This window comes from Argentina silus (genome assembly GCF_951799395.1).
Source record: "Argentina silus genome assembly, chromosome: 10".
NCBI lineage: Eukaryota > Metazoa > Chordata > Actinopteri > Argentiniformes > Argentinidae > Argentina > Argentina silus.
This window is the reverse complement of record NC_139664.1, coordinates 9,550,570-9,573,394: the sequence shown is the minus strand read 5'-3', so window position 1 is coordinate 9,573,394 and position 22,825 is coordinate 9,550,570. Positions and strand designations below refer to the sequence as shown.

At 46.8% G+C, this 22,825-nt stretch overlaps 4 protein-coding genes across 4 annotated transcripts in view; 1 reads left to right on the top strand and 3 right to left on the bottom strand.

The window, feature by feature from the left end:
* The window catches only part of chrnb2 (cholinergic receptor, nicotinic, beta 2), a gene marked incomplete at both ends in the record, with an annotated part of 13,886 nt that extends 5,965 nt beyond the window's left edge, over nt 1-7,921 (top strand). The window contains 5 exons of the mRNA XM_083678882.1: nt 1,931-2,072; nt 2,769-2,813; nt 4,039-4,148; nt 5,791-6,922; nt 7,769-7,921. Coding sequence (XP_083535008.1) covers nt 1,931-2,072; nt 2,769-2,813; nt 4,039-4,148; nt 5,791-6,922; nt 7,769-7,921 — 1,582 coding nt within the window. The remainder of the gene's footprint in view (nt 1-1,930; nt 2,073-2,768; nt 2,814-4,038; nt 4,149-5,790; nt 6,923-7,768) is intronic.
* Nucleotides 7,922-11,860: 3,939 nt separating this feature from the next.
* Nucleotides 11,861-13,955, bottom strand: s100t (S100 calcium binding protein T). Its single transcript, XM_083679268.1, has 3 exons — nt 13,925-13,955; nt 12,324-12,486; nt 11,861-12,053 (listed from the first exon to the last, which is right to left on the bottom strand). The coding sequence occupies exons 2-3, from the start codon at nt 12,483-12,485 to the stop codon at nt 11,889-11,891; spliced, it is 327 nt and encodes a 108-aa protein (XP_083535394.1). The 5' UTR covers nt 12,486; nt 13,925-13,955; the 3' UTR covers nt 11,861-11,888.
* A 2,117-nt stretch (nt 13,956-16,072) lies between these two features.
* On the bottom strand, nt 16,073-20,317 carry LOC310810483 (protein S100-A16). The gene is made up of 3 exons (XM_083678259.1): nt 20,162-20,317; nt 16,960-17,081; nt 16,073-16,717 (listed from the first exon to the last, which is right to left on the bottom strand). Exons 2-3 carry the CDS (start codon nt 17,077-17,079, stop codon nt 16,559-16,561), a joined length of 279 nt encoding a protein of 92 aa, XP_083534385.1. The 5' UTR covers nt 17,080-17,081; nt 20,162-20,317; the 3' UTR covers nt 16,073-16,558.
* A 1,301-nt stretch (nt 20,318-21,618) lies between these two features.
* Nucleotides 21,619-22,563, bottom strand: LOC310811141 (protein S100-A13-like; the record flags this gene model as incomplete). The annotated part of the gene is made up of 2 exons (XM_083679217.1): nt 21,619-21,753; nt 22,435-22,563. 2 exons carry the CDS (start codon nt 22,561-22,563, stop codon nt 21,619-21,621), a joined length of 264 nt encoding a protein of 87 aa, XP_083535343.1.
* Nucleotides 22,564-22,825: the final 262 nt, after the last annotated feature.

Genomic DNA, 22,825 nt, shown 5'->3' with positions numbered 1-22,825 from the left:
ACACTCAAACTCACCATGACCATGAAGAAAGGAAGGGTGCCCCTGTAAAGTACAGTATTTGACTAGGGTCTCTGTCCCATCCTCACCTGCTCTGTCCCACAGCGTGGGCATCCTGTGTCTGGCGCCAGTCCACTCCCGCCCACAGCCACGGAGCCACAGAGCCACAAAGCCACAGAGCCACAGAGCCACAGCTCCAGGGTCTAAAGGGGGAGCCGTGCTGAAATATTCATGGTGTCACATTAACTTTGCAATATTTGCACTGGAAAACAGCCGGAATACAACCTGAGCTACCAGCAACATTACAACCACTCAGCCTGGTCCTGGGTATGACACAGTGGCCTGGCTGTATACAGAGAGAGAAGAGAGAGTGGGGGAGAGAGGGGGAGAGAGGGGGAGAGAGAAGTGAGATATACTCTAAGTATGTTGGTTTATTCAGATGTGATTAGAGAGTGTGACGACAAAGTAAAGCGTAGCAGCAAGTGTGCTTCTGTGGGGATGACGAGCATCGAGTACAGGGACACTTATTTGTAGGGTCTAGACACACACACACTCACACACACACACACACACACACACACACACTCACACACACACACACACACACACACACACTCACACACACACACACACACACACACACACACACACACACACACACACACACACACACACACACACACACACACACACACACACACACACAGAGTACACACACAGAGTACACAGACTACACACAAAGTAAAAAGAGTAAAAAACAATCCTGGATCTCCTCCACTACCCCTTCACACACATACACATCAAGCAAATCAACATACTTAGTAAACAGACAAAGAGCTACAGCACACAGGCTGACAGGGTGTCTACTGATGGCAGAGGCAGTAGCGAGGGATGGGCCAATAACAGCACAGCAAGTGTCAGGGAGAGAGGGAGCGAGAGAGAGAGAGAGAGAGAGAGGGTGAGTTTACAGGGCATGATTAGAGTCTTCATTGATCCAGAGACTGAGGCCATCATTCTTGTTCACTGAACACACAGTGCTACGGAGCGAGAGAGAGGGGGAGCGATAGAGGGTGAAAGAGAGAAATCAAACATCGGAGAGATGGAGAAAGCAGGGGAGAGAGTGGACATGGAGAGAGAGAGAGAGAGAGAGAGAGAGAGAGAGAGAGAGAGAGAGAGAGAGAGAGAGAGAGAGGAAGGGGAGAGATAGAGAGGAAATGGAGAGAGAGAGAGAATGAGTGGAAGGGAAGGGAATGGAATATGAGAGAGAGAGAGAGAGAGAGAGAGAGAGAGAGAGAGAATGAGAGGAAGGGAAGAGAGTGGAAGGAGAGCAAGAGGAGGGGGAGAGAGATAAAGAGAGAGGATGGGGAGAGACTATGACGAGCGTATTTTTTCTCTCTCCGTGTGTCGTGTCTCCCAGTCTTATGTCTCCTCTCCTCTCTGTGGTATTGTGACAGCTCTGCCCAAAACCCACTCCAGAGATGTTACATCAGCCTGAGAGAAAGACAGAGAGAGAGAGAGATAGAGAGAGAGAGAGAGGGGGGGGGGGGCAGGGGGGGGTAAGAGAAAGAGTGTGAGAGATAAAATAGAAGTAGAGACAGTATGGAAAACATAAAAGAGATACAGTAGATAGAGAGAGAGGGATAGTGGGAGAGACAGTCAGACTGGTTGACTCAGTCATATGATGTCAGTTCCTTAGGTTGAGTGTATAAAGCCATGCTGACGTCCTCCAGCAGGCAAAGGATGAATAATGGCCTCTCACAGGCAGTGATTCAGCAGACCAGAGTCACTGGAGCTTTATGACACATGTGAAGGAGAAACAAACTGAAGTGTCTTGTGTATTTGTGTGTCTTTTACATGATAAAACTTCAAATGGGATGTTAGACAGTTGTTTGACAGACATCTCTCTGACCCAATGGTGTCTCGTTACAGGCAGCATCGGGGCGGATACCGAGGAACGGCTGGTGGAGCACCTCCTAAACCCCGCCCACTATAATAAACTCATCCGACCAGCGACCAATGGCTCGGAGCTGGTGACGGTTATGCTGATGGTGTCATTGGCCCAACTCATCAGTGTGGTGAGTGAGAGTATATGTGTGTGTGTGTGTATGTGTGTGTGTGTGTGTGTGTGTGTGTGTGTGTGTGTTATGTGCATGCACACTCTGTCTCTATCTATACCCACAATCTCAAAAAGCACTTTCACAGAATTAAGCCCCCTTCAAATCCCATTCACCTCCAAAGTCACCTTTGCCAAAAACACCCTCACACTCATAATCAACCCCCCCCCCATCCCCAGCCAAGAACATTCACTCTCCAAGTGAAGCCTTTTCATCCAAACACCCCACGACCTGTCCTCCATCCACCATCCCAAATCAATATTGTACCATCATGAACAGGTGTCTGACTTGCCCTAAATTCACTCCCAATTCCCAATCCCCATTAGTTCATTGTAAAACCAGGATGAAAACCTCCCTATTGTTTGAGGTTAACAATGCCCAATGTTCTCCACATTGTCATCCTACAGTATGTCCCACTGACCTGCTCTACAGTGCAGTGGTGCTATTGTTTGGGTTTTGTCTAGGCCTTTATGTGTTGTAAGGGTATTATGTGTTGGCAATAAATAATGCTATTTAGCCAGTTTGTTGGAGGAAAATGGAACAAGCTTTTGTTGGACTTGAATTTTTCTCCAAGATAAGCTGAATCCAGTGTCTGCATATATACGTACGTGTGTGTGTATTTGTCTGTGTCTCATTAGCCTCTGTTTCTGTTTTCAGCACGAGAGAGAACAGATCATGACCACCAACGTCTGGCTCACTCAGGTAAGTTTCACTTTTTCTCCATCTCTCTTTTCAGCCCCTTTTCATCCCATTTCTCTCCTCCTCATCCCTCTCTCCTCCTCTTCCGATACCATCCGACTTTCAAATCCCATGTCTCACGAAAGAGACAGATTACATGGCATATGGCACTGGCATTGAAATACAGGATGGATCAAATGCTAGCCAAAATTTCACATCTTTATTTTGGTCTGTTTTCAGTGCTCTCAGATAAAGTAATAATAAGACCAGGGCATTAGTTCTTCTAGTCTACACAACTCTTCAGCACGCATTTCCGACATGCAGAAGCCCAGTTTCCCTGTTTGTTCCGGAGCGTCTGATTTCCCCAGGAGCATATGAATGTGTCGTTACCCTCCCGTGCTATAAACGCTGTGGCTCCTGATTGAGCCCTGACCCTCTTATACGTGGTTGGCTCTGTGTGTGTCTGCAGCTGGGGCCTTCAGCGTAACTGACTGGGCAGGTTAGCACACACACACACACACACACACAGACACTCAGACATACACACACACACACACACACACACACACACACACACACACACACAGACAGACAGACACACAGAAACACACACAGGCGCTATCACCACCTTTATGGTTCAAATGGCCAAAACACATCACAGAACCACCATCATCAAGGTCAAAGAAGCGAGTGACCGTGACCATATGGAGCAGCAACATATGTCCTTCTCCATGAGAACACACACACCCCGCCTGGATCACACTCAGAAGGCTATTTTAATCAGAGTGAATAGATATGAGTTTATGAGTGAGTGTTTTTTTAGGCATACAGTGTCAGGACAGACATCAGGGCTCCTCTCTTACATTAGCTAATGGAGCTGGGGATGGTGTTATCTTATCTGTCTGTCTGTCTGTCTGTCTGTCTGTCTGTCTGTCTGTCTAGCCACGGACACATTGACTGTCCTGCACTGTACAGATATAGACAGACAGATGTACTGCCTGATGTAGGCCTATACACAGACAGACAGGCAGATGGGCAGAGAGAGAGAGAGAGAGAGAGAGAGAGAGAGAGAGAGAGAGAGAGAGAGAGAGAGAGACAGAGAGAGACATAAGGAGCGTCTCTCTCTGCTCTGTCATTGGTTACATTTTCTATGTCTATCTATCTATCTATCTATCTATCTATCTATCTATCTATCTATCGATCTATCTTGGTCAGTAACATCCATCGCTGTGTTTTGATTGGTCTACAGGAGTGGAAGGACTACCGCCTGACGTGGGTCCCTGAGGAGTTTGATGGGATGATGAAGGTCAGGCTGCCCTCCAAACACATCTGGCTGCCTGACGTTGTGCTCTACAACAAGTGAGTCACTCACACACACACGCACATACACACGCACGCATGTGCTCACACACATACACACGCACGCATGCACGCACACACGCACACACCCACGCATGCACACAGGCACGCACATACGCACGCACACACACACACACACACACACACACACACACACACACACACACACACACACACACACACACACATAATGTGTTCCCATGGGCTAGTGCCCTGTTCCCTTATGCTCTACTCCCTAGTGCAGTGCTAAAAGTGACCTATCCGCTAGTGCCCTATTCCCTAGTGCTCTAGCACAAGTGAGCCCTCCATTCCTCTGTTCTGTGGAGACTGAGCTCTCTACTCCATTGTGTTCTGGTCTAGCAGATGGCTGAATGAATGACTCAAGCACACATATTACCATATAATTATAGTGGCACATTTACAACTGCTGCATCCTACTGTGTCAGGCCTCTAGTAGAAGCTAGGCTACGCATACAGTACTGTACTGCAGAAGCCTGCATGAGGTAAAAAGCCATCAGGTCAGACCACTTCTGCTAATGTACATGGAAAGAAAGCGTCTTCACCCTACTTACCTATGTAATCTATCTTCTTATCTGTCAGTGGTGATCTGTCTGGCCTTCTCCTGTTCCCCTCATTCCATCTTAGCCTTACGAAAGATCACTGACTGACCCACCGGGGCTAAACCGATCTGTTTACCCCTCCGCCCCACCTCCCCACCACCCCTCCAGCTTACAACACCACCCATTTACTCTGTCAATCACCAATGGCCTCTCCTGACTCAACCCTAAGAGGACTCCATCTTACCTTTATTCCTCTTACCTGAGCGCTCTTAGTTTGGTTCTCTTTTTTTACTTCCTGTTCTCTTACCTATGTTATCTCCCTGTTCCTGAGTTCTCTTTCTCATGGCCTCTTATCTGTATTGTCTTTGAGTTATTTAACTTTTTCTAAGTTCTCTTACCGTTGTTCTCTTACTTCAGTTATCTCTTATCTGAGTACATGAGTTCTGCTCAAGGCCTCTTGACTATGTCTTCTGGGCTGAGGTGGAGTATGTTCCTCTGTGTTTTTATAAGCAGGCGTGTGTTACCCCACCGCCCTGACACCCATCACACCCTCACCTACCTGACCTTCACCTGATTAGGTGTGTGGATGTCTGTGTCACCTTACCTTCCTGACTGTAACTGAGTCGTAACAGTCTCTGTCAAACACTCCTGTCTGAGTGCTCTGATTGTGTGTGTGTGCGTGTGTGTGTGTGTGCGTGTGTGTGTGTGTGTGTGTGTGTGTGTGTGTGTGTGTGTGCATGTCTGTCTGAATGCTCTGATTGTGTGTGTGTGTGTGTGTGTGTGTGTGTGTGTGTGTGTGTGTGTGTGTGTGTGTTTGTGGTGTGTGTGTGTGTATGTGGTAAAAGAGCTCTGTAATTACATGGGGAAATCTGATGAGACACAGAGAACTGAACCACCAGGTTACATTTACCCCCATCTCATCGTGCTTTGTTATCATGCTGTAAGATAAACTTCAATTCAATCCAATCACCCCTTAAATGGTCTAATGTTCCCTCTCTATCTCTCTCTCTCATCCTTCCCTTTCCAATCTCTATCTTTCTCTTTTCCACACCCCCCCCCCCCACCACCCCTACCCCCCTTAGTGCTGACGGGATGTACGAGGTATCGTTCTACTCGAACGCGGTGGTCTCACACGATGGCAGTATCTTCTGGCTGCCCCCGGCCATCTACAAGTCGGCCTGTAAGATAGAGGTCAAACACTTCCCCTTCGACCAGCAGAACTGCACCATGCGCTTCCGCTCCTGGACCTACGACCGCACCGAGATAGACCTGGTGCTGCGGACCGACGTGGCCAGCATGGACGACTTCACGCCCAGCGGGGAGTGGGACATCATCGCCCTGCCTGGCCGCCGAAACGAGAACCCAGCAGATCCCACCTACGTAGATATCACCTATGACTTCATCATCCGGAGGAAGCCTCTGTTCTACACCATCAACCTGATCATCCCCTGTGTGTTGATCACCTCCCTGGCCATCCTAGTCTTCTACCTGCCCTCTGACTGTGGGGAGAAGATGACTCTGTGTATCTCTGTCCTCCTGGCTCTCACTGTCTTCCTGCTCCTGATCTCCAAGATTGTCCCCCCCACCTCCCTGGACGTTCCTCTGGTGGGGAAGTACCTGATGTTCACCATGGTCTTGGTGACCTTCTCCATCGTCACCAGTGTGTGTGTGCTCAACGTGCACCACCGTTCGCCCACCACACACACCATGCCCCCTTGGGTGAAGCTGGTGTTCCTCAACAAGCTGCCCGCCCTGCTTTTCATGCGCCAGCCCAGGAACAGCTGCGAGCGGCAGAAACTGCGCCAGAGGCGGAGGGCGCAGGAGCAGAGGGAAGGGGGCAGGAGCGGGGAAGCCGGGGGGCTGATGGTGGGGCTGGGCCTAGGGGGAGGGGTGACGGGTGGGGGGAGCACGGTGGGCTTCGGCAAGGAGAACAGCGACCCCTGTACGTGTTACGTGAACCGGGCGTCGGTGAAGCAGTTCGGAGGAGAGCTGGGGGGCGCGGGGGGAGGGGGAGGGGGGTCGATGGACGGGCTGAACGGGCTGAGGGAGGGGCGAGAGGGGGGGTCGGGTAACCTGCCCCGGGGGAAGCAGGTGGGAGGGGGTCCCGCTCTGACTCAGGCCCTGCTGGGGCAGGCCTGTCCTGGGTTCGAAGAGGCCGTGGACGGGGTGCGCTTCATCGCCAACCACATGAGGAGCGAAGACGACGACCAGAGTGTGAGTATTGATGTCCACTAAACACACCATTCAGTGTTATTATAGACAACATCTACAGATCAGCAATATTGTACCCAACCACACGAAGAGCAACAATAATGACCAGAAATATATTGTGTTTATCCACACACCGTACACTGCCATTACATATTACGATCACGATCAGCACCAGTAAGTACAACAACCTGGGTGTGAATAACAGAAACAGACAACCAGGCTATTTCTCTCTAAATAGTCATGGTTTAGTTGTATTTTTAGCTGCAATGATTTCAGGATTATGCTTGAATAACCTACAAATGGGTCTCCTGACATTGCAGTAGAAGAAGTCAGTGGGGGGGAGGGATTATTGCTTCCCTCAAGGCATCATGGGGGATGAGCCTTCTCTCCTGGAAAGAGGAAACCTGACGTTGTGAATGAACAATCCTCTGTATTTCTGTCCATCATCTCCATAGTTACCGTCGGTCTCTATGCCTACCGCTTTTAAGACCTCCTTTTCCTCCCACCACCTCTCATCCCCTCCTCCTGCCCCTCCCCATGTCATCATCACCAGGGTTACAGAGTCAGCCCCCCTCCCTCCTCTCCCACTCTCTATATCTCTCTCTCTCTCTCCTTGCTCTCCTCCCCCCACTCCTTTGCATCAGGGCTCATCAGAGCTCTGTGGCAGAATGCAGTCTCTGCTCATATTAAACTTTGGCCCCCTCCATCTCTTCCCTCCCCACCGATAGAGAGAGAGAGAGCGAGAGAGAGAGACAGAGAGGAAAAGGGAAAAGCAAAATGTTTATCCTGGCATAGTACTGCTAACACGAATCTCTGCCTCCTCCCCCTATATCCCTCCACCCCCCACAGGTGAGCGAGGACTGGAAGTACGTTGCCATGGTAATCGATCGCCTGTTCCTGTGGATCTTTGTGATCGTGTGTGTGTCTGGGACCGTGGGGATGTTCCTGCAGCCGCTGTTCCAGAACTACACGGCCAAGACCATCACCAGCACGAATGGCTGACAAACCACAGGCCCCTGCCACCCTGACAGACAGCTCCCCTACCCAATCAGCACAGCAGGACAGGGGCAGGAGGGAGGGACCTGCCCAGAGGGGGGAATGTGGGTTTTATTGTCTGTGGAACTGGAACTGGACAGCAGCCACACCCATGACCTTTATATCAACTTTTTGCAGAACTGTTTGAAGAATAATGAAAACACCATCATATTATTAACGGCAGTTTTTTTCGAGAGGAGAGGTGGACTTACTTTCCCTTTCTCATAGAAGGAGGCAGAGACATCCCTCTCCTCTCTCTCCTCTCTTCCTCTGAGTGACAAACAGCACAAGCCAATCAGGGAGAGAGGATGCTCTGGTTGACTTCCTATAGAACGCTATGCCAGCCAATCAATGCTCTTCTCTTCAAGCTGACTGCTCTGACTGAGATTCTACCGACAGATGCCGCGAACCTTGATTGACTACTGTGCAAACCAATCAGAAAAAGGGAAGGGGAGGGTGGAGGGGTGTCATCAAGGTTCATACTTGTTTTTCCAAACCACTACTCTTAAACAAACTTGACAGTACAGTATATTTTACCATAGCATAGCAGCTTACCACAGTATAGCATTGAATACAGTATATATTACAATTTCTCTATGTGTTAGCTTGTAAAGGGGTCCGTTCCTGATAGGGAGGTATGGTGCAGTGGTGTATTGTATGATTCTATAGATTAAACAAGAATGTGATATTAACTGTACTACACAACCTGTGACGCGCACACTAGCACATGTGTAGAAGCGACAGATTGTGAAGAAGAGAGTTGAAAAATGAGAGGAGGAAAAAGAGGCCAAGATAGAGTGATATGTATTGTTATATGAGAGCAGTCAGACTCAGAGTGTCCAATTTGCAGGAGCAGCAGATATCTGCTTCTACAGACGGGTCTGTAGAAAGAGCAGCTGCAGAGAGATGAGCCGAGATGCCAAGATGGAGGAACCCTATAGACAGAGTTAGTTCTAGAGTCAGAACTATTTGGAAGCTGAGACTGAGAAAGCCCCAAGATGGAGGAAATCTCCATTCAGTTGAGCAGAGCTGGCACAAGGTTCCGTAGTGGACGTTAAACTCATAGATGATAATCAATGGAAGGATGTTTTCTCATAAAAAGGAAGCTATTGTGTGTGTTAATATGTAATTGCACAACTTTTTTTATTTCTGTCATTACTGTGATTGGCGTATCAGAGTAAGACAGTGTCTCACTCTTTCCTCCTGTCCTCTCTCCCTTCCTTCCTTCCTTCCTTCCTTCCTTCCCTTGGCCTTCCTCTCCTTTCTCCTCTTTACTCTTCTCCCTCTATCCTCTGCTTTGTCCTGGTCTCCTCTCTCAGACTGCATTGTTCTCTGACTCAGTCCCGTGTGTAACGGGGTGGAATGGTGTATTACGATGAGCGTACGAGCACACAGGGTCTATAGTTATTACAATAATGGGCTCTGTTCATTTATGAGATGTAAAGAATGTGTGTGTGTGTGTGTGTGTGTGTGTGTGTGTGTGTGTGTGCATGTGTGTGTGTGCGTGCGTGTGTGCATGCGTGTGTGTGTGTGTATGCGTGTGTGTGTGTATGTGTGTGTGTGTGTGTATGTGTGTGTGTGTGTGTGTGTGTCTGTCTGTGTGTGTGTGAGTGTGTGCGTGGGCCCATCCTCCCCATAGCACACTGAATTATCAAATTTGTCAGATGCAATTTGCAGGAAAGCTTACTTCCCTAGCTGTCTCACCTCTCCCCTCCCTCCTCTTCATCCCTCGCTACCTCTGTCCCTGGGAATAGCCAGTATAAACGTCTATTCTAATTAGGGTAATGACCTACCCACCTACTCACTGAAGCAGTCTCCTGCCCTTCCTCCACTCCTCTCCTCTCACAGTTCTTCACTCTTATTCAAGACGTCTCTTCCTCTTTTCCTCATCCTCCTCCCTCTTCATCTGGAAACTATCTCTGTTGCTCTTCCTTACTCTTCCCCTCTATTCAACTCTGCCTCTCCCTCCTTCCCTCTCCATCATAGATTTCTCACCTCATGCTCCACAGATGTCCCTCTGTCCATCCTTCCATTTCTCAATGCCATCTATCCTATGAAATGTTTTTTATTTCTCCCTTTCCATTTCCTCACTCTCTCCATCTGTGACCCTGGTTATGACAGGTTCTATGGAGGGGGAGGGGGAAGCTAGGGGTAAGTTAAAGCTTAGCCGGATTGACCTCCTGCTGAGTGATAGCTGTGTGTTTATTGCAATCCTGTCCGGTCCTGTCCAATCCTGACCTTGTGTCACGCCAGGGGAAAGTCACAGGCTTTTCACACTGCAGCTTAGCCCTGAGCTGAGACATCTCCCTGGCCAGGTCGGAGCTGGGATAATCAAGGATATCCCAGGAGATTCCCAGGAGATTCCCAGGAGATTTCCAGGGGTGTGAAAAGCCTATCAGAGAAAACTATAGGATGTTACACAGAGAGAGAGAGAGAGAGAGAGAGAGAGAGAGAGAGAGCGAGAGAGAGAGAGAGAGAGTTCTTTCCATCTCTTAAACCTCTGCCCATCCCTCTCTTGGACTCCCTCTCTCACTCCCGACCCCTCTCTCCCTTTTCTCCCCTCTCTTCTACCCCCACCTCTGTTCCCGTGCACACCTTAACCAGTCCAATAAAGGTTTTAGGTTCAGTTTAAAGCTTTGTTTCCGCTGTATGTTTTTCTGACACACACACACACACACACACACACACACACACCCACACCCACACACACATACACATACACACACACACACACACACACACACACACACACACACACACACACACACACACACACACACACATTCCGTCCACTGGTATTGTGACACTTCTCATTAAACTTGCACCACAGGAAAGATAGAAACATTTCCTGTCTTTCTAATATTAATGCTGCTTAACTTCCCACACAGTCTGTTCAGTAGCTTGACCAGCCAGGGATTGAAAACAAACAGCCATTGTATATGGGCATGTTTCAAGGTCATTTCAAGTTCTCACCACAAACCTTCTGTCTAGGCCTGTGTAAGCAAGCCAGGACACCGGGGTTAATCATAGATGTTTTGCAATTCATAGCTAGATCTCAGCACATCATTATGGTTCGCAGCCATATTTTGGTGGACCATTTTGTACGTTTGATTTCTGCATATTACAATCATAGGGACCAGTTCATCTGTCCTGCTGTGTCTCTAATTACTGCCATCTGGTGCTGAAACTGTGCTACTACATTTCCCTTATTGGAAAGTGTGGTGTGAAAACTCAGCCCTTCAGAAATAGTTGAAGTTGACCCAAGATACATCCCCCTTATTCAGTCACCTTAGCTGATCATGGATGGGTGCTTATGGTATCGGTGCAACTTCTACTGGGACCAGCAGCTCAACACGGAAATCAGAAAAGCTCAAAATGATCCATAACACAAGACAAAACGCTTTGCAACCAAAGGTTTGGTTAAATGTCATGTTTATTCTATCGAGGAGGAACAGTTCTAACAATGAATGAACAAAAAAAAGAGGTTTACAAAATGAATGAAAACAAAGAGAGAAATATATTCACATTCAACAATGACTGTTATTGATATTGACTTAAACTCTCCCAATTTTTCATTCTGGAATAATTACAGATTGAGTTGGGTAGATGGAGACAGCACACACAAGAACACACATCACTCTGTGTGCCACGGTGCACCAGTGTACCATTTCTGAGTGTGTGTGTGTGTGTGTGTGTGTGTGTGTGTGTGTGTGTGTGTGTGTGTGTGTGTTTGTATGTGTATGAGGTATGTATAGGGTTCTTATAAAGAATGGACATAAGCCTAGGCAGGGCTTCAGTGTATTATTGTATTGTGTATTATTATCTTCATCTCCTCCTCGCCTCCTCTTCCTCTATGATGTGTGTGTGTGTGTGTGTGTGTGTGTGTGTGTGTGTGTGTGTGTGTGTGTGTGTGTGTGTGCGCACATATGTGTGTTCACTTCTTCTTCTCGCCCTTGTCATTATACTCTAGGAAGAAATCGTTGCAGGCCACAGTTAGTGCCCCAACCAGGATAACAAACTCAGTGAAGTCCACCTCCCCATCGTTGTTGGCATCCAGGTCTCCCATCACCTTGTCAACCGCCTCCTTGTCTTGGGCATTCTGGAGAGAGATAGAGTTAGTGTGTGTGTGTGTGTGTGTGTGTGTGTGTGTGTGTGTGTGTGTGTGTGTGTGTGTGTGTGTGTGTGTGTGTGTCTGTGTCTGTGTCTGTCTGTCTGTCTGTCTGTCTGTCTGTCTGTCTGTCAGCCAGCCAGCCAGCCAGCCAGCCAGCCAGCCAGTCAGTCAGTCAGTCAGTCAGTCAGTCAGTCAGCCAGCTAGCCAGCTAGTCAATCAGTCAGTCTGTGTGTGTCTGTATCTGTATCATGTCCTTACCCCCAGGTAGTTGCCCAGTTCCTGGATGAGCATCTCTTTCAGCTCGGCCCTGCTCAGAGTGTATTTGTCCCCCTCATTCCCAGAGTACTTATGGAAGGTCTGGATCATCAGCTGCATGGCATTCTCCAGGGTGGAGGCATTCTCTGGGTTAGGGATAGACATACTGCAGAGAGAGAGAGGGAGATAGAGGGAGAGAGAGAGAGAGAGAGAGAGAGAGAGAGAGAGAGAGAGAGAGAGAGAGAGAGAGAGAGAGAGATAGAGACAAAGACAAGTGAAAGAAAGAGCGGAGGAGAGAGACGGAAAGGGATGGTTTGGAGAAAGAGGAAGATTAAACAAGGTTAACACATTGTAATAGGACATTCACTGCTATAGCCTAGAGCCTGCTGGGAAGTGTGCAGATAAATAAGTCAAATCCACACACACACACACACACACACACACACACACACACACACACACACACACACACACACACACACACACACACTGCACAGAGACTCATATATACTGAGATAGCATTAACACAGTCTGCTGATATGGTCCATCTCTCTTTACAAGGCAGGACAGACACAGGCAGAGGAAAAGGAGATGGGGGGGTTATAGGAGTAGGATGAAGTGATCCCTAGATGCTGATAATCGTTTACTTTAGGATTTGAGATGTACAATCTAATCCTAGATCTGTGGTTAAATTAAAGGCAGTGGTGAACCACAGGAAGATGCCCTCTGAGGGAAACACGAGCGGTAACACTGAGCAGGATATGTGAGACAGCTGATAAGAGTGAAACTCTAAACTGGTAAAAACACCCAAACCAGTACAGGGGCAACAGGGGCGGAGGTAACTTGAGATGGCCTCATACCTGAGTGGATGGCATTGCAGGTAACAAAGGAGACAGGTGTATCCCCCTCCCACTCCCTCCCTCCCTCCCTCCCTCCCTCCCTCCCTCACTCTCCCTGACCTTCATCCTCCCTCTCCCTCCCCTATCCTCACCCCCTCCCTCTCCCTCACCCCACCACCCATAGACCTCTGGATCAGGTCATCATTGTAGAACAGAACTGACCTACTCTTAGATGGTTAGATAAAGGTCCAATAGAAAATAAAACGTCCATCTGCATCATGATGCTTGTAGATACTGTCAGCAGTTAGATATCTGAACCGACTGTAGGAATCTTCATCGACACTCAACCAGTGGTTAACATTTTACCTAACACATGTAATTTGAGATCTTTTGTGTATGGGAAAAATGCAATACATGCAGTACTTACAGTACCTACTGCATGAGCAAGCAAGAGTGGTAGATAGAGAGAGAATTAGAGAGAGAGAGAGAGAGAGAAAGAGAAAGTTTACCTCACACACCAATCAGAGTGGTCGAGACAGAGGACAAACTCACACCAGAACAAATCCTGTGTCTTTGTACTGCAGCTAAGTTAAAGTTAAGTCCTCCGCTGCACAGTTTTAGCCCTAACACATTCTACAATGCTTGAACTATTTCCTAAAGAGAAAAGGGTTAGAAATGACCTCTCACAAGAGTTAAACATTAGATTTATACCTGTGTAACCTCACCACCTACCCCTCCATCCCTCTGTCATCCCTTCTTTCTTACCTGAGTAAAAGAGGAGTGCTGTCCTGTTGGTCTGTAGAGTAACAAAGACTGGTGAGGAGGTCTAGATGAAAAGCTTCTTAAATACTCCTCTCACTCCACCTACTCCGCCTCCCCACGCCTCCTCTCTCTCTCCATCCCTCCCTCCTTCCACCTGTTGCTCCTCTCCTCTCTCCCATCCCCCCATCCCCTCCCCTGCTTCTCTGTTTACACGTCTGACACCTGCTATCTACTACATGACAAGAGATAAGACCCATCCTATCCATCATACGAGCTGTCAGAGATGACAACACAGTACCACACTAGTTACACTTACTGTACTGTATGTCATTCAATACAGTTGAAGACTTTGACCTACTAAACTCATAACACACCTGGACGAATACCTGTATCATTCACTATGTACATTTGTGTGTGGTGGTCATAATAATGTCATTGGTAGTGTTGAAAGTCCAATAGATTGCAATCATTAGATATTGTCGTGATCTGCTGATGCCGGTCGCTACATACAGGGTCATGTTGATACTATGACCCAGTGTAGAGAACCTTCCTGTAATTTTAGCTGAACAAATAGATCTACATATTCGATCATGAAGGATGAGTGTGGCATGGAGATGTTTGAAGAAAGCCAGAGAGGTGAAAAGAGGAAGATAGGAGGAGAGAGGGCTGTGATACAGTATATTTACCCACTGAACAAGTTAGTTTAGAAGCCTAGCCTATAGGGACTATGGTGAAGTGACAACGGCCCATCACTTCTTTTGTTACACTAGTAACACACTTTGTTAAATTGTGTTACACACCAGGCAGGTGTGTGTAGCCATATTGTGCTGCGTGTCAAAACAGAGCCGAAGAGTAGTGAGTAGTCGTGAGCAGAGTTAACATGTCTGTCGTGCACTGACACCAATCCAGTGTGTGTGTGTGTGTGTGTGTGTGTGTGTGTGTGTAAACCTTTCTTCACTTTATTTGAAAGTTTGGACCATTTTTGAACAGCCCTTTGACTCAAGTCATTGTGTTTACAATACCATACAAGCACCTGTACGTTAACAGGAAGGTGTGAACACTATACTCAACAGGGTGATGACCTCATTGGGTTGAGATGAGGTGAGGTGAACATACTGGCACTGGCTATATATCTTGTTTTATGGTTACAAGGCTAATTGTAGGCCTACTGTAATGAAAACAGCTCATTTGCCCAGGGCTGAAGCTCTTCTTGTGAGGGAGCTGCGTGTGTGTGTGTGTGTGTGTGTGTGTGTAGCTGATACAGTATCAGGGATTAGTGTACCACTCTCTGTATGGAGTCAACATACCTGGCAGCCATGCATAGAGATATCCCTCACAAACACATACACAAAATACATAAATAATACATACAAAATACATACAGACACAAACACATGCATACCCACGCATACTTTGAAGGCCCACAAACATGTCTGTAGGAGCAAACATGCTCCTACAGATATGTGACATTTATACAAATGCATAAGCATTGACAAAGACAAAGCTGACTGTCTCCTTGTTTATCTGTTCCTGGTGCTGGATAATGTTGCACTCTGGGGACATGGATAGCACAATTTGAGTTTGAGTATGTGTGTTTGTGTGTGTCTCTGTGTGTGTGTGTGTGTGTGTGTGTGTGTGTGTGTGTGTGTGTGTATGTGTGTGTGTGTATATATCTATATATAGTATGTGCGTGTATAGCGTTGCAGTCTAAGGTTAAGAACACAATGGGTGGAGTATACATTAGTGTCCAGTTGCAATATGCTGATGCATCTTGTCCTGTAGAGCGTGACCGTGTCAGGCTCATCACTATATTTAGAATAGCTGGTGGTCATGGAGCTGATGGTCCTATAAGGTTAGTGTGGGTATGACTTGGAGCCAACATCGTGGCAAAGGAGAACCAAGCTGGTACAGTAGGTAGACCATACAGATGAAAACAGCTGCTATTTAATAAGACAACACACCAAATAGGTTTCAGGGCTTCATGTGAAATAACTTTTTGAATGACAAAAAAGCAGCGCTATAGTGAAAATAGACTATCACCTCAATTAGTTGGCAAGGTACGTATTTCAGAACGAGTTGAGAGAAAGCCACTGTTGGATGTGTACTGTTTGTTTTCTGCAGCGTAGACAATAAAGAACGATAGCTCTCAAAACTTATGCAAAACTTTTATTAGAACATGATCATACAGTCTTTATAAAGCCAATATAAAGCCAATAACACTGACTGTTGTTATTACAGGGATGCAATGAACATAAACTGTGTAAACTGTAGGAGTGTGATGATAGGACACCTTAATGCAATCAACATAGTAGTAGTGGATAGAGACATCTATAAAGCCTTATTCAGCACCTGTGATGCCCTATGGACTACTGTATGAGGCCCTATAGGGAGAGAGAGTGAGAGCATGTATAGTGCCTTTGAACCTGTACAGTGCACAATAAGGCCTTATAGAGTGCCCATGAAGCCTTCTCTGGTTCCTATGAACCTGTATAGACTGCTTATGATGCTTTATACTGTAGCAGGATTTCTCAACTCTGGTTCTCGTGACCCAGGTCTTTCAATCAATTGACAGATTTACTTATTTATATCTTATTGATGTTCATTAGTGGGTCCCCAGGATCAATGTTGAGATAGGGCCTATGAGGCGGGTGTCTCGTTGGCTCCTGTCCTCTGCTGGCTGAGGGTTTTGGCCAGGTAGCCAATCAGAGTGAGGTATTCCTGGAAGCTGACCTTCCCATCCTGGTTCTCGTCCAATCCCTGACGCATCTCCTTCACCGCAGAGGAACTGTCTGTGCCCTGGAGAGAAAAAAGCATAGGAAGAGAGAGAGAGAGAGAGAGAGAGAGAGAGACAGAGAGAGAGAGAGAGAGAGAGAGAGAGAGAGAGAGAGAGAGAGAGAGAGAGAGAGAGAGAGAGAGAGAGAGAGAGAGAGAGAGAGAGAGAGAGAGAAAGAGAGGGGGGACGGGGGACGTGAGAGGGAACCCATAGCAGCAGTGTGATGAGGAACATTGAGGTGGAGAGGTTGAGGGGAGTCTCTTACACTCATGATGTTGCCAAGCTCTTTCTTCACCAGGCCCTGGAAGTCTTTCCCTCCCAGACTTTCCTTCCCATGGGCAGACTTCATAAACACCCCCACCACAGTCTGAATGGCTGATTCCATACCTGGGGAGAAAGGGAGGGTTGGACAAGAGAGAGAAAGAGAGAGGGGGGAGATGTAAGATACACACGCCACTGTTTGGATCACTTTCTGCATAACTTTCCACAAGAGAGATATGCAGTCTAGACAGATTGGATTCTTTACCCACAAATAATTTGTTAAATTGAGATGAGCAATCATTAATTTTAGGAAACATTCAAAGGGGGACAACTATGCACACAGGGCGGAGTCCGGAGAGACAGAGGACACAGGTGAGAAAGACGATGTCAGAATAAAGGAGGAAGAATGGAGGGATGGACGGAAATGGGACCCAGGGGATGGGGAGTCATTGAGGTAAATGGGGGAAGGGAGGGAGGATGGGGTTGGGTCCATTGAGTCTCTGAGGTAAACACAATGGAAGCTGTGATCTCTGACGGGGGAGACATCTGATCCTCAGAACCCAGCAGAAGGCCAAAGGTTCAGATTACAGCAGCTACAGCCTGCTACCTGTCTGTTACTGTACTCTCTCTCTCTCTGCAACACACACCCACACACATGCCTGTACACAACACTGAACACACATTCAGTATTAGGCAAGCTGTAGCAGACAGCTAGCCAACGTTTTAGGGCTAAGTGCCATTTTGTTGCTGCCGCTGAACATTCCATTCATCCATTCATGATGACTCTCTCGATTCCAGTACTAATGCTAGCAGTTCAGTTCGTATTGCCAAGAGCATTTTCAAGGTCTAATATTCACTGGTTTTCACCATAATGTTTTTGTGGTGAGGTCAGACCAATCAATCAGACTATGGTGTATAGCTCTGGGGGGTAGTATCTGGAGCTGGATGAAGGGGTGACGGCCTGCGGTAGGCTGATGATGATGGGATGGGTGGTAGGGTGATGTTGGGGTGACGTCAGGGTAACACCAGAGCCAGGTAAATCTCCCATCTGACACAGATGTCACACCTTAGTACACGCACACACGCACGCGCATGCGCGCACACACACACACACACACACACACACACACACACACACACACACACATTGTACACCTGTCATCTGCCAAGGCCAATTAGGATATCTGCATTAACCTAATTACTCTGCAAGCAAGAGCAGGGCACATCCATGGTCAGGCATAAGAGTGCAGTATTCTGTTTCAAATCCCCCCTCAATGCAGCCCACCCACACCCACCCACATAAATGTATGAATGTACACAGAGGTAAACAACCCCCCACACTACTGAGCATCTGTCATCATCATGGTCCTTCTCATCATTATTTAATGATGATGCTCTGGGTTCCTAGCAAGTGACACCTTCCAAATACATGCTACATGATTAACACAAGCAGAGGTGTGTGTGTGTGTGTGTGTGTGTGTGTGTGTACAGTGTGTGCGTGGCATGTGTGTGTGTGTGTGTGTGTGTGTGTGTGTGGCATGTGTGTGTAGCCCATACATCAACATGACTGACAGGAGGCTGTGTCCATTAGCGTCTCTGGTGGCTGTTGACCCAAACAGACAGTGTAATGAGACTGATGTGAAACCCAGCCGGGCTCATCTACAGTAGAAGCAGGAACAGGACTGGGGCTTGGAGGGTTAGTATCAGACTTATACTCTGTAGTGGACTCTTAAATGTCCATTATGTACCATTGAAGCTTTCTAAAAGGAAAAAGCGCTTCTAAAATGGAGTGTCCTACCCGACACTTGGTTTGCATAGAAACATGTTACTGCCAGGGTTGTTCTTGAAGAGTGGACTCACTGATTTTAGCCTTTTTGTCTTTGGTAGCTGCCTATTCGAATTGTGCGCGCATGCAGAACCTCAATAGATAATCTCCAACACTGCAAGTCCATTTCGGGGGTTATATTATTATTAGGGAGGATGTTGTTGTTTGGAACTTCAAACTGAATTTCGCCATGGTGGCAGATTTCCAACACCTGCTCCTTTAAAGCATGGGCTCTGACCCTGGAATAACCCATGACTTGACTTCAGTGTTGGATAGGTATCGGTGTAGGCTGAGTGTTCTATAAGGAAGCATACACACACACCTTTATAGCAGGCCTACAGGTGGACACCTGTTGTAGTAATATTAATGGAAGAGACACATCTTCAGTATGTTTACTGAACTCTGACCGTGCAATATCATACACAGGTATGGTTGCCCACAATGAACATCCTACCAGACCTGTTATCACCCACTCAGACTGTGCTCCCTTAATTGCTACAGCAGGGCTAAGCCAGGTCTACTCACTTTCTCCATGCATACATGAGTGCGGCCCATGCCCTCACTGCCCATTTACAGCCTGGTCCAGTGGCTTCACTCTAGAGCACACTGGTGAACACTGATTAATCACAATGACCAACAGAAATCAATCAGCAAGGGCTTGTTGCGTCCCGCGCAAGGTGTCTGACTCACTTCCGCAGCCCCGTCCTGCATGAGCATGTACCTGTCATCGCCTCGAGCCCTGGGACAAGCCATTTCTCCCCCGCGCCATTAAATACACCGAGGTCGCCATTCGATTCGCGCTACCAGAGTCTTATCACGACGTAAATAATGCACGCTGATAAGAGCGGCGAACGAGCTGCCCTGGCTGCCGTTACACCGATTCTATGGGGGTGTTATTGTTGTTGACGGATGTCCGTGAGCTTAACGGCATCAACGGCCGAGACGCCGCCCCGGCAACTGTTGAACCCGCGTAATGGAAACTGCGGGGGTCCATTTGTGTCCCCCACGTTTACATTTAGCCTAACTAATCCAACCGATTTGTAGAGTGGCCCTGAGGTAAGGCTGACATAGAGAACATAAATAAATAAAGCGATGTCTCTTGTTTCTCCTGAAGTGTAAAGGGATTGAGGGTTGGGTTACCTACAAGGAGAACTCGATATCTGTGGCCACCAGGCTAGGTAATGACAATGGAGCCGCTCGTAAATTATACAATATTCATGAAAGGACGGAGGAAATTAGCTAAAACTGACACACATTTCCGTTTGTTTTCAGAAAGGGCAATTTGGATCTATCACAATGCGCCTTTACAGACTAACAGTAGTAACATAACTTTTAAACAAAAAGGCCTACGCCTACAATAAACAGTATCTAGCCAACTCACCGTTTTTGTAGACAAGTAAAAGGTTTCTTCTCTCAGTCTCTCTGTCTTACGCACTCCTTTCTCAAAGCTCAAACTTGATAAACCAGCAACACTTAAATAATCTCTTCCGTGATTTAATTTCTCCTCCAACTTTTTTTTAAAAATTGTGTCATAGGGCGTGTGCCTGGGAGAAGGAATGAGGAACGACGCGAGGGAGGACAGAGGGAGGCTGTGGACAGGACAAATCTAGTTTTTCCCTCAGATTTCAGCTCACATCCACATAAAAAAAACATGTGAATTTGATAAAAAGTCAAATGATACATGCAAGTTATACTTTTTAGACAGTTAGACGTTGTTCCTATATTTGTATTATGTGCTGCTAACACCTTCAGTGCATCTGAGCAAGTGAGAACAAGCAGCAATTGTGTGTGTGTGTGTGTGTGTGTGTGTGTGTGTGTGTGTGTGTGTGTGTGTGTGTGAACAGTGTGTAGCAGATTAATCAGTAGACTACGATCTCTCAACCACACCTTTTAAGTCAACAGGTAGAGTGTATTGTTCCAATATTCCAGCCACACACCATCATTATTGACAAAGCAAGAAAGAGAAAAAGGTATAAAGATATAGCAAACATTTACAGAAACCATCTGATATATAGAATATATATTAGATATAGATATTCACAGCCATGTTTCTCAGTTTGTCAATCACATGCTTGTCTGTCCTACTCCTTAACCCTAACAGTGGTAGCTGTGTTTTCTACTGTTGTAGCTCTCTCTCTCTCTCTCTCTCTCTCTCTCTCTCTCTCTCTCTCTCTCTCTCTCTCTCTCTCTCTCTCTCTCTCTCTCTCTCTCTCTCTCTCTCTCTCTCTCTCTCTCTCTCTCTCTCTCTCTCTCTCTCTCTCTCCTCTCTCCTCTCTCTCTCTCTCAACATCAATCAACACAAGCAGCCCCATTCCCAGAGAAGACTATAATACATTCTGCTTACACAATAAGATTCTCAATTTACATAGACAATGCAGTCACAGTGCATCACAACAGTATTACACACACACACACACACACACACACACACACACACACACACACACACACACACACACACTAAGCTGTTTGTGCTCACAGGACTAGGGCGGCTGTGTGTTTGTGTGTGTGTGTGTGTGTGTGTGCGTGCGTGTGTGCGTGAGTGAGTGAAACAGGATTAGTTCTCGTCTGGCAGGTAAGGTGCTGCAACAGTATTGTGTAAATGTGTAATTACACTGTCAAAACAGGGAGGTAATTCTTGCTGAGACGTAAAGAGAATGTGAGATGAGAAAAAATAGATAGAGAAATAGAGGGAGAGAGGATGAATGAAGTCACAGTTACAGTAGATAGAGACTACAGTTGTAGGATCCATGACGTATCTTGATTGATTGTGTTATTTCCATCTTGCCATCTTGCTCAGGAACACAACACATTAACAGAGAAAGACTGGAAGACATCCTATTGGCTGAAGCCTCCATGCTTGTTTGCCAATTGTCCAATCAGCTGCCAGAACTCAAGGAAGGTGAGTTCTCCGTCGTTGTTCTCGTCCAAGGAGCCCATGAGTTGGTCTATGACGGCCGGGTCACCAGCATTCTATAGGAGGGTAATAACATACAGTACAGGGGCTGCATCTCAATACTCTTTCATGGTTCCCTTTCCTCATGTTCTTGACTTGTTTACCACTGACAGGTGGAAGGATTGGATGGGTTTTCACTATGCTGCTTTCATATATCTGCCAGATCAGTGATCTTGGGGAAAAGGATAATAGACAGAAGTGCATAGTGCTAAGAGTACATCCATTCATTATCTCAGTTCCTTCATCTGTACTGCTGTGAAAATGATGAGAAAACAAGTGAGAGCAAGTACCAGAAGTACCGGGGTTTTCAGATCAGTGCAGCGAAGTCACTTTACACTATTGAGACGCACCTCAGGTAACCACTAACTCTGCAGACTACTAGCAGGCAGGAGAGAGGCTTGCACTGCAAGTGGCTGCTTCTCATTCTCTGTACTGCCATCAAGGGGCCATAAAGAGGATCGCACTGTCTTAGTACCATAAACAAATATAGATCAGGGAACAGGCTACTAAACTACCTGATTCAACCAATACATCTTCAAACTGTTTCAGGTTTGTAGTACTGGACTGGATTACAAGTCTGCACACCAGGAGCAGGGCTAGTGACCATTCCCTAGATGACGATGTACAGGCCTGCTGAAGTACCAGTGTAATTACAGGTTTATTAATCTCTTATTAACATGTTATTACAATGTCATTACCTTTACAAAATTGGGAAGTTGTGATGTTACCAGGCTCTGGAACTCCTCTTTGCTCAGTGTGTCAGAAGAACCATCGTTCCCAGCAAAAGTCTTAAACTGGGACACCAGGACATTAATGGAAGTTTCCATCTCAGAGAGATAAAGACACGTATGGGATTTAAAAAACACATAGAAGAGACATCATTGTTTATATTTGAAATGCAGGGCAATCATTACATCAATACATGCTATTTGCAGACAATGCGTGCCATATTTATTAATATTTGCAATGAGATTGAAGACAGACAGAGGAAATAGACAGGAGGAGTGAGAGAAACAGTAAAAGATTGAACTCACCTCTGTATTGCTACCGGTGTGGTGGACAAAATAGGTAGGTCTTCCCCTTCTCTCT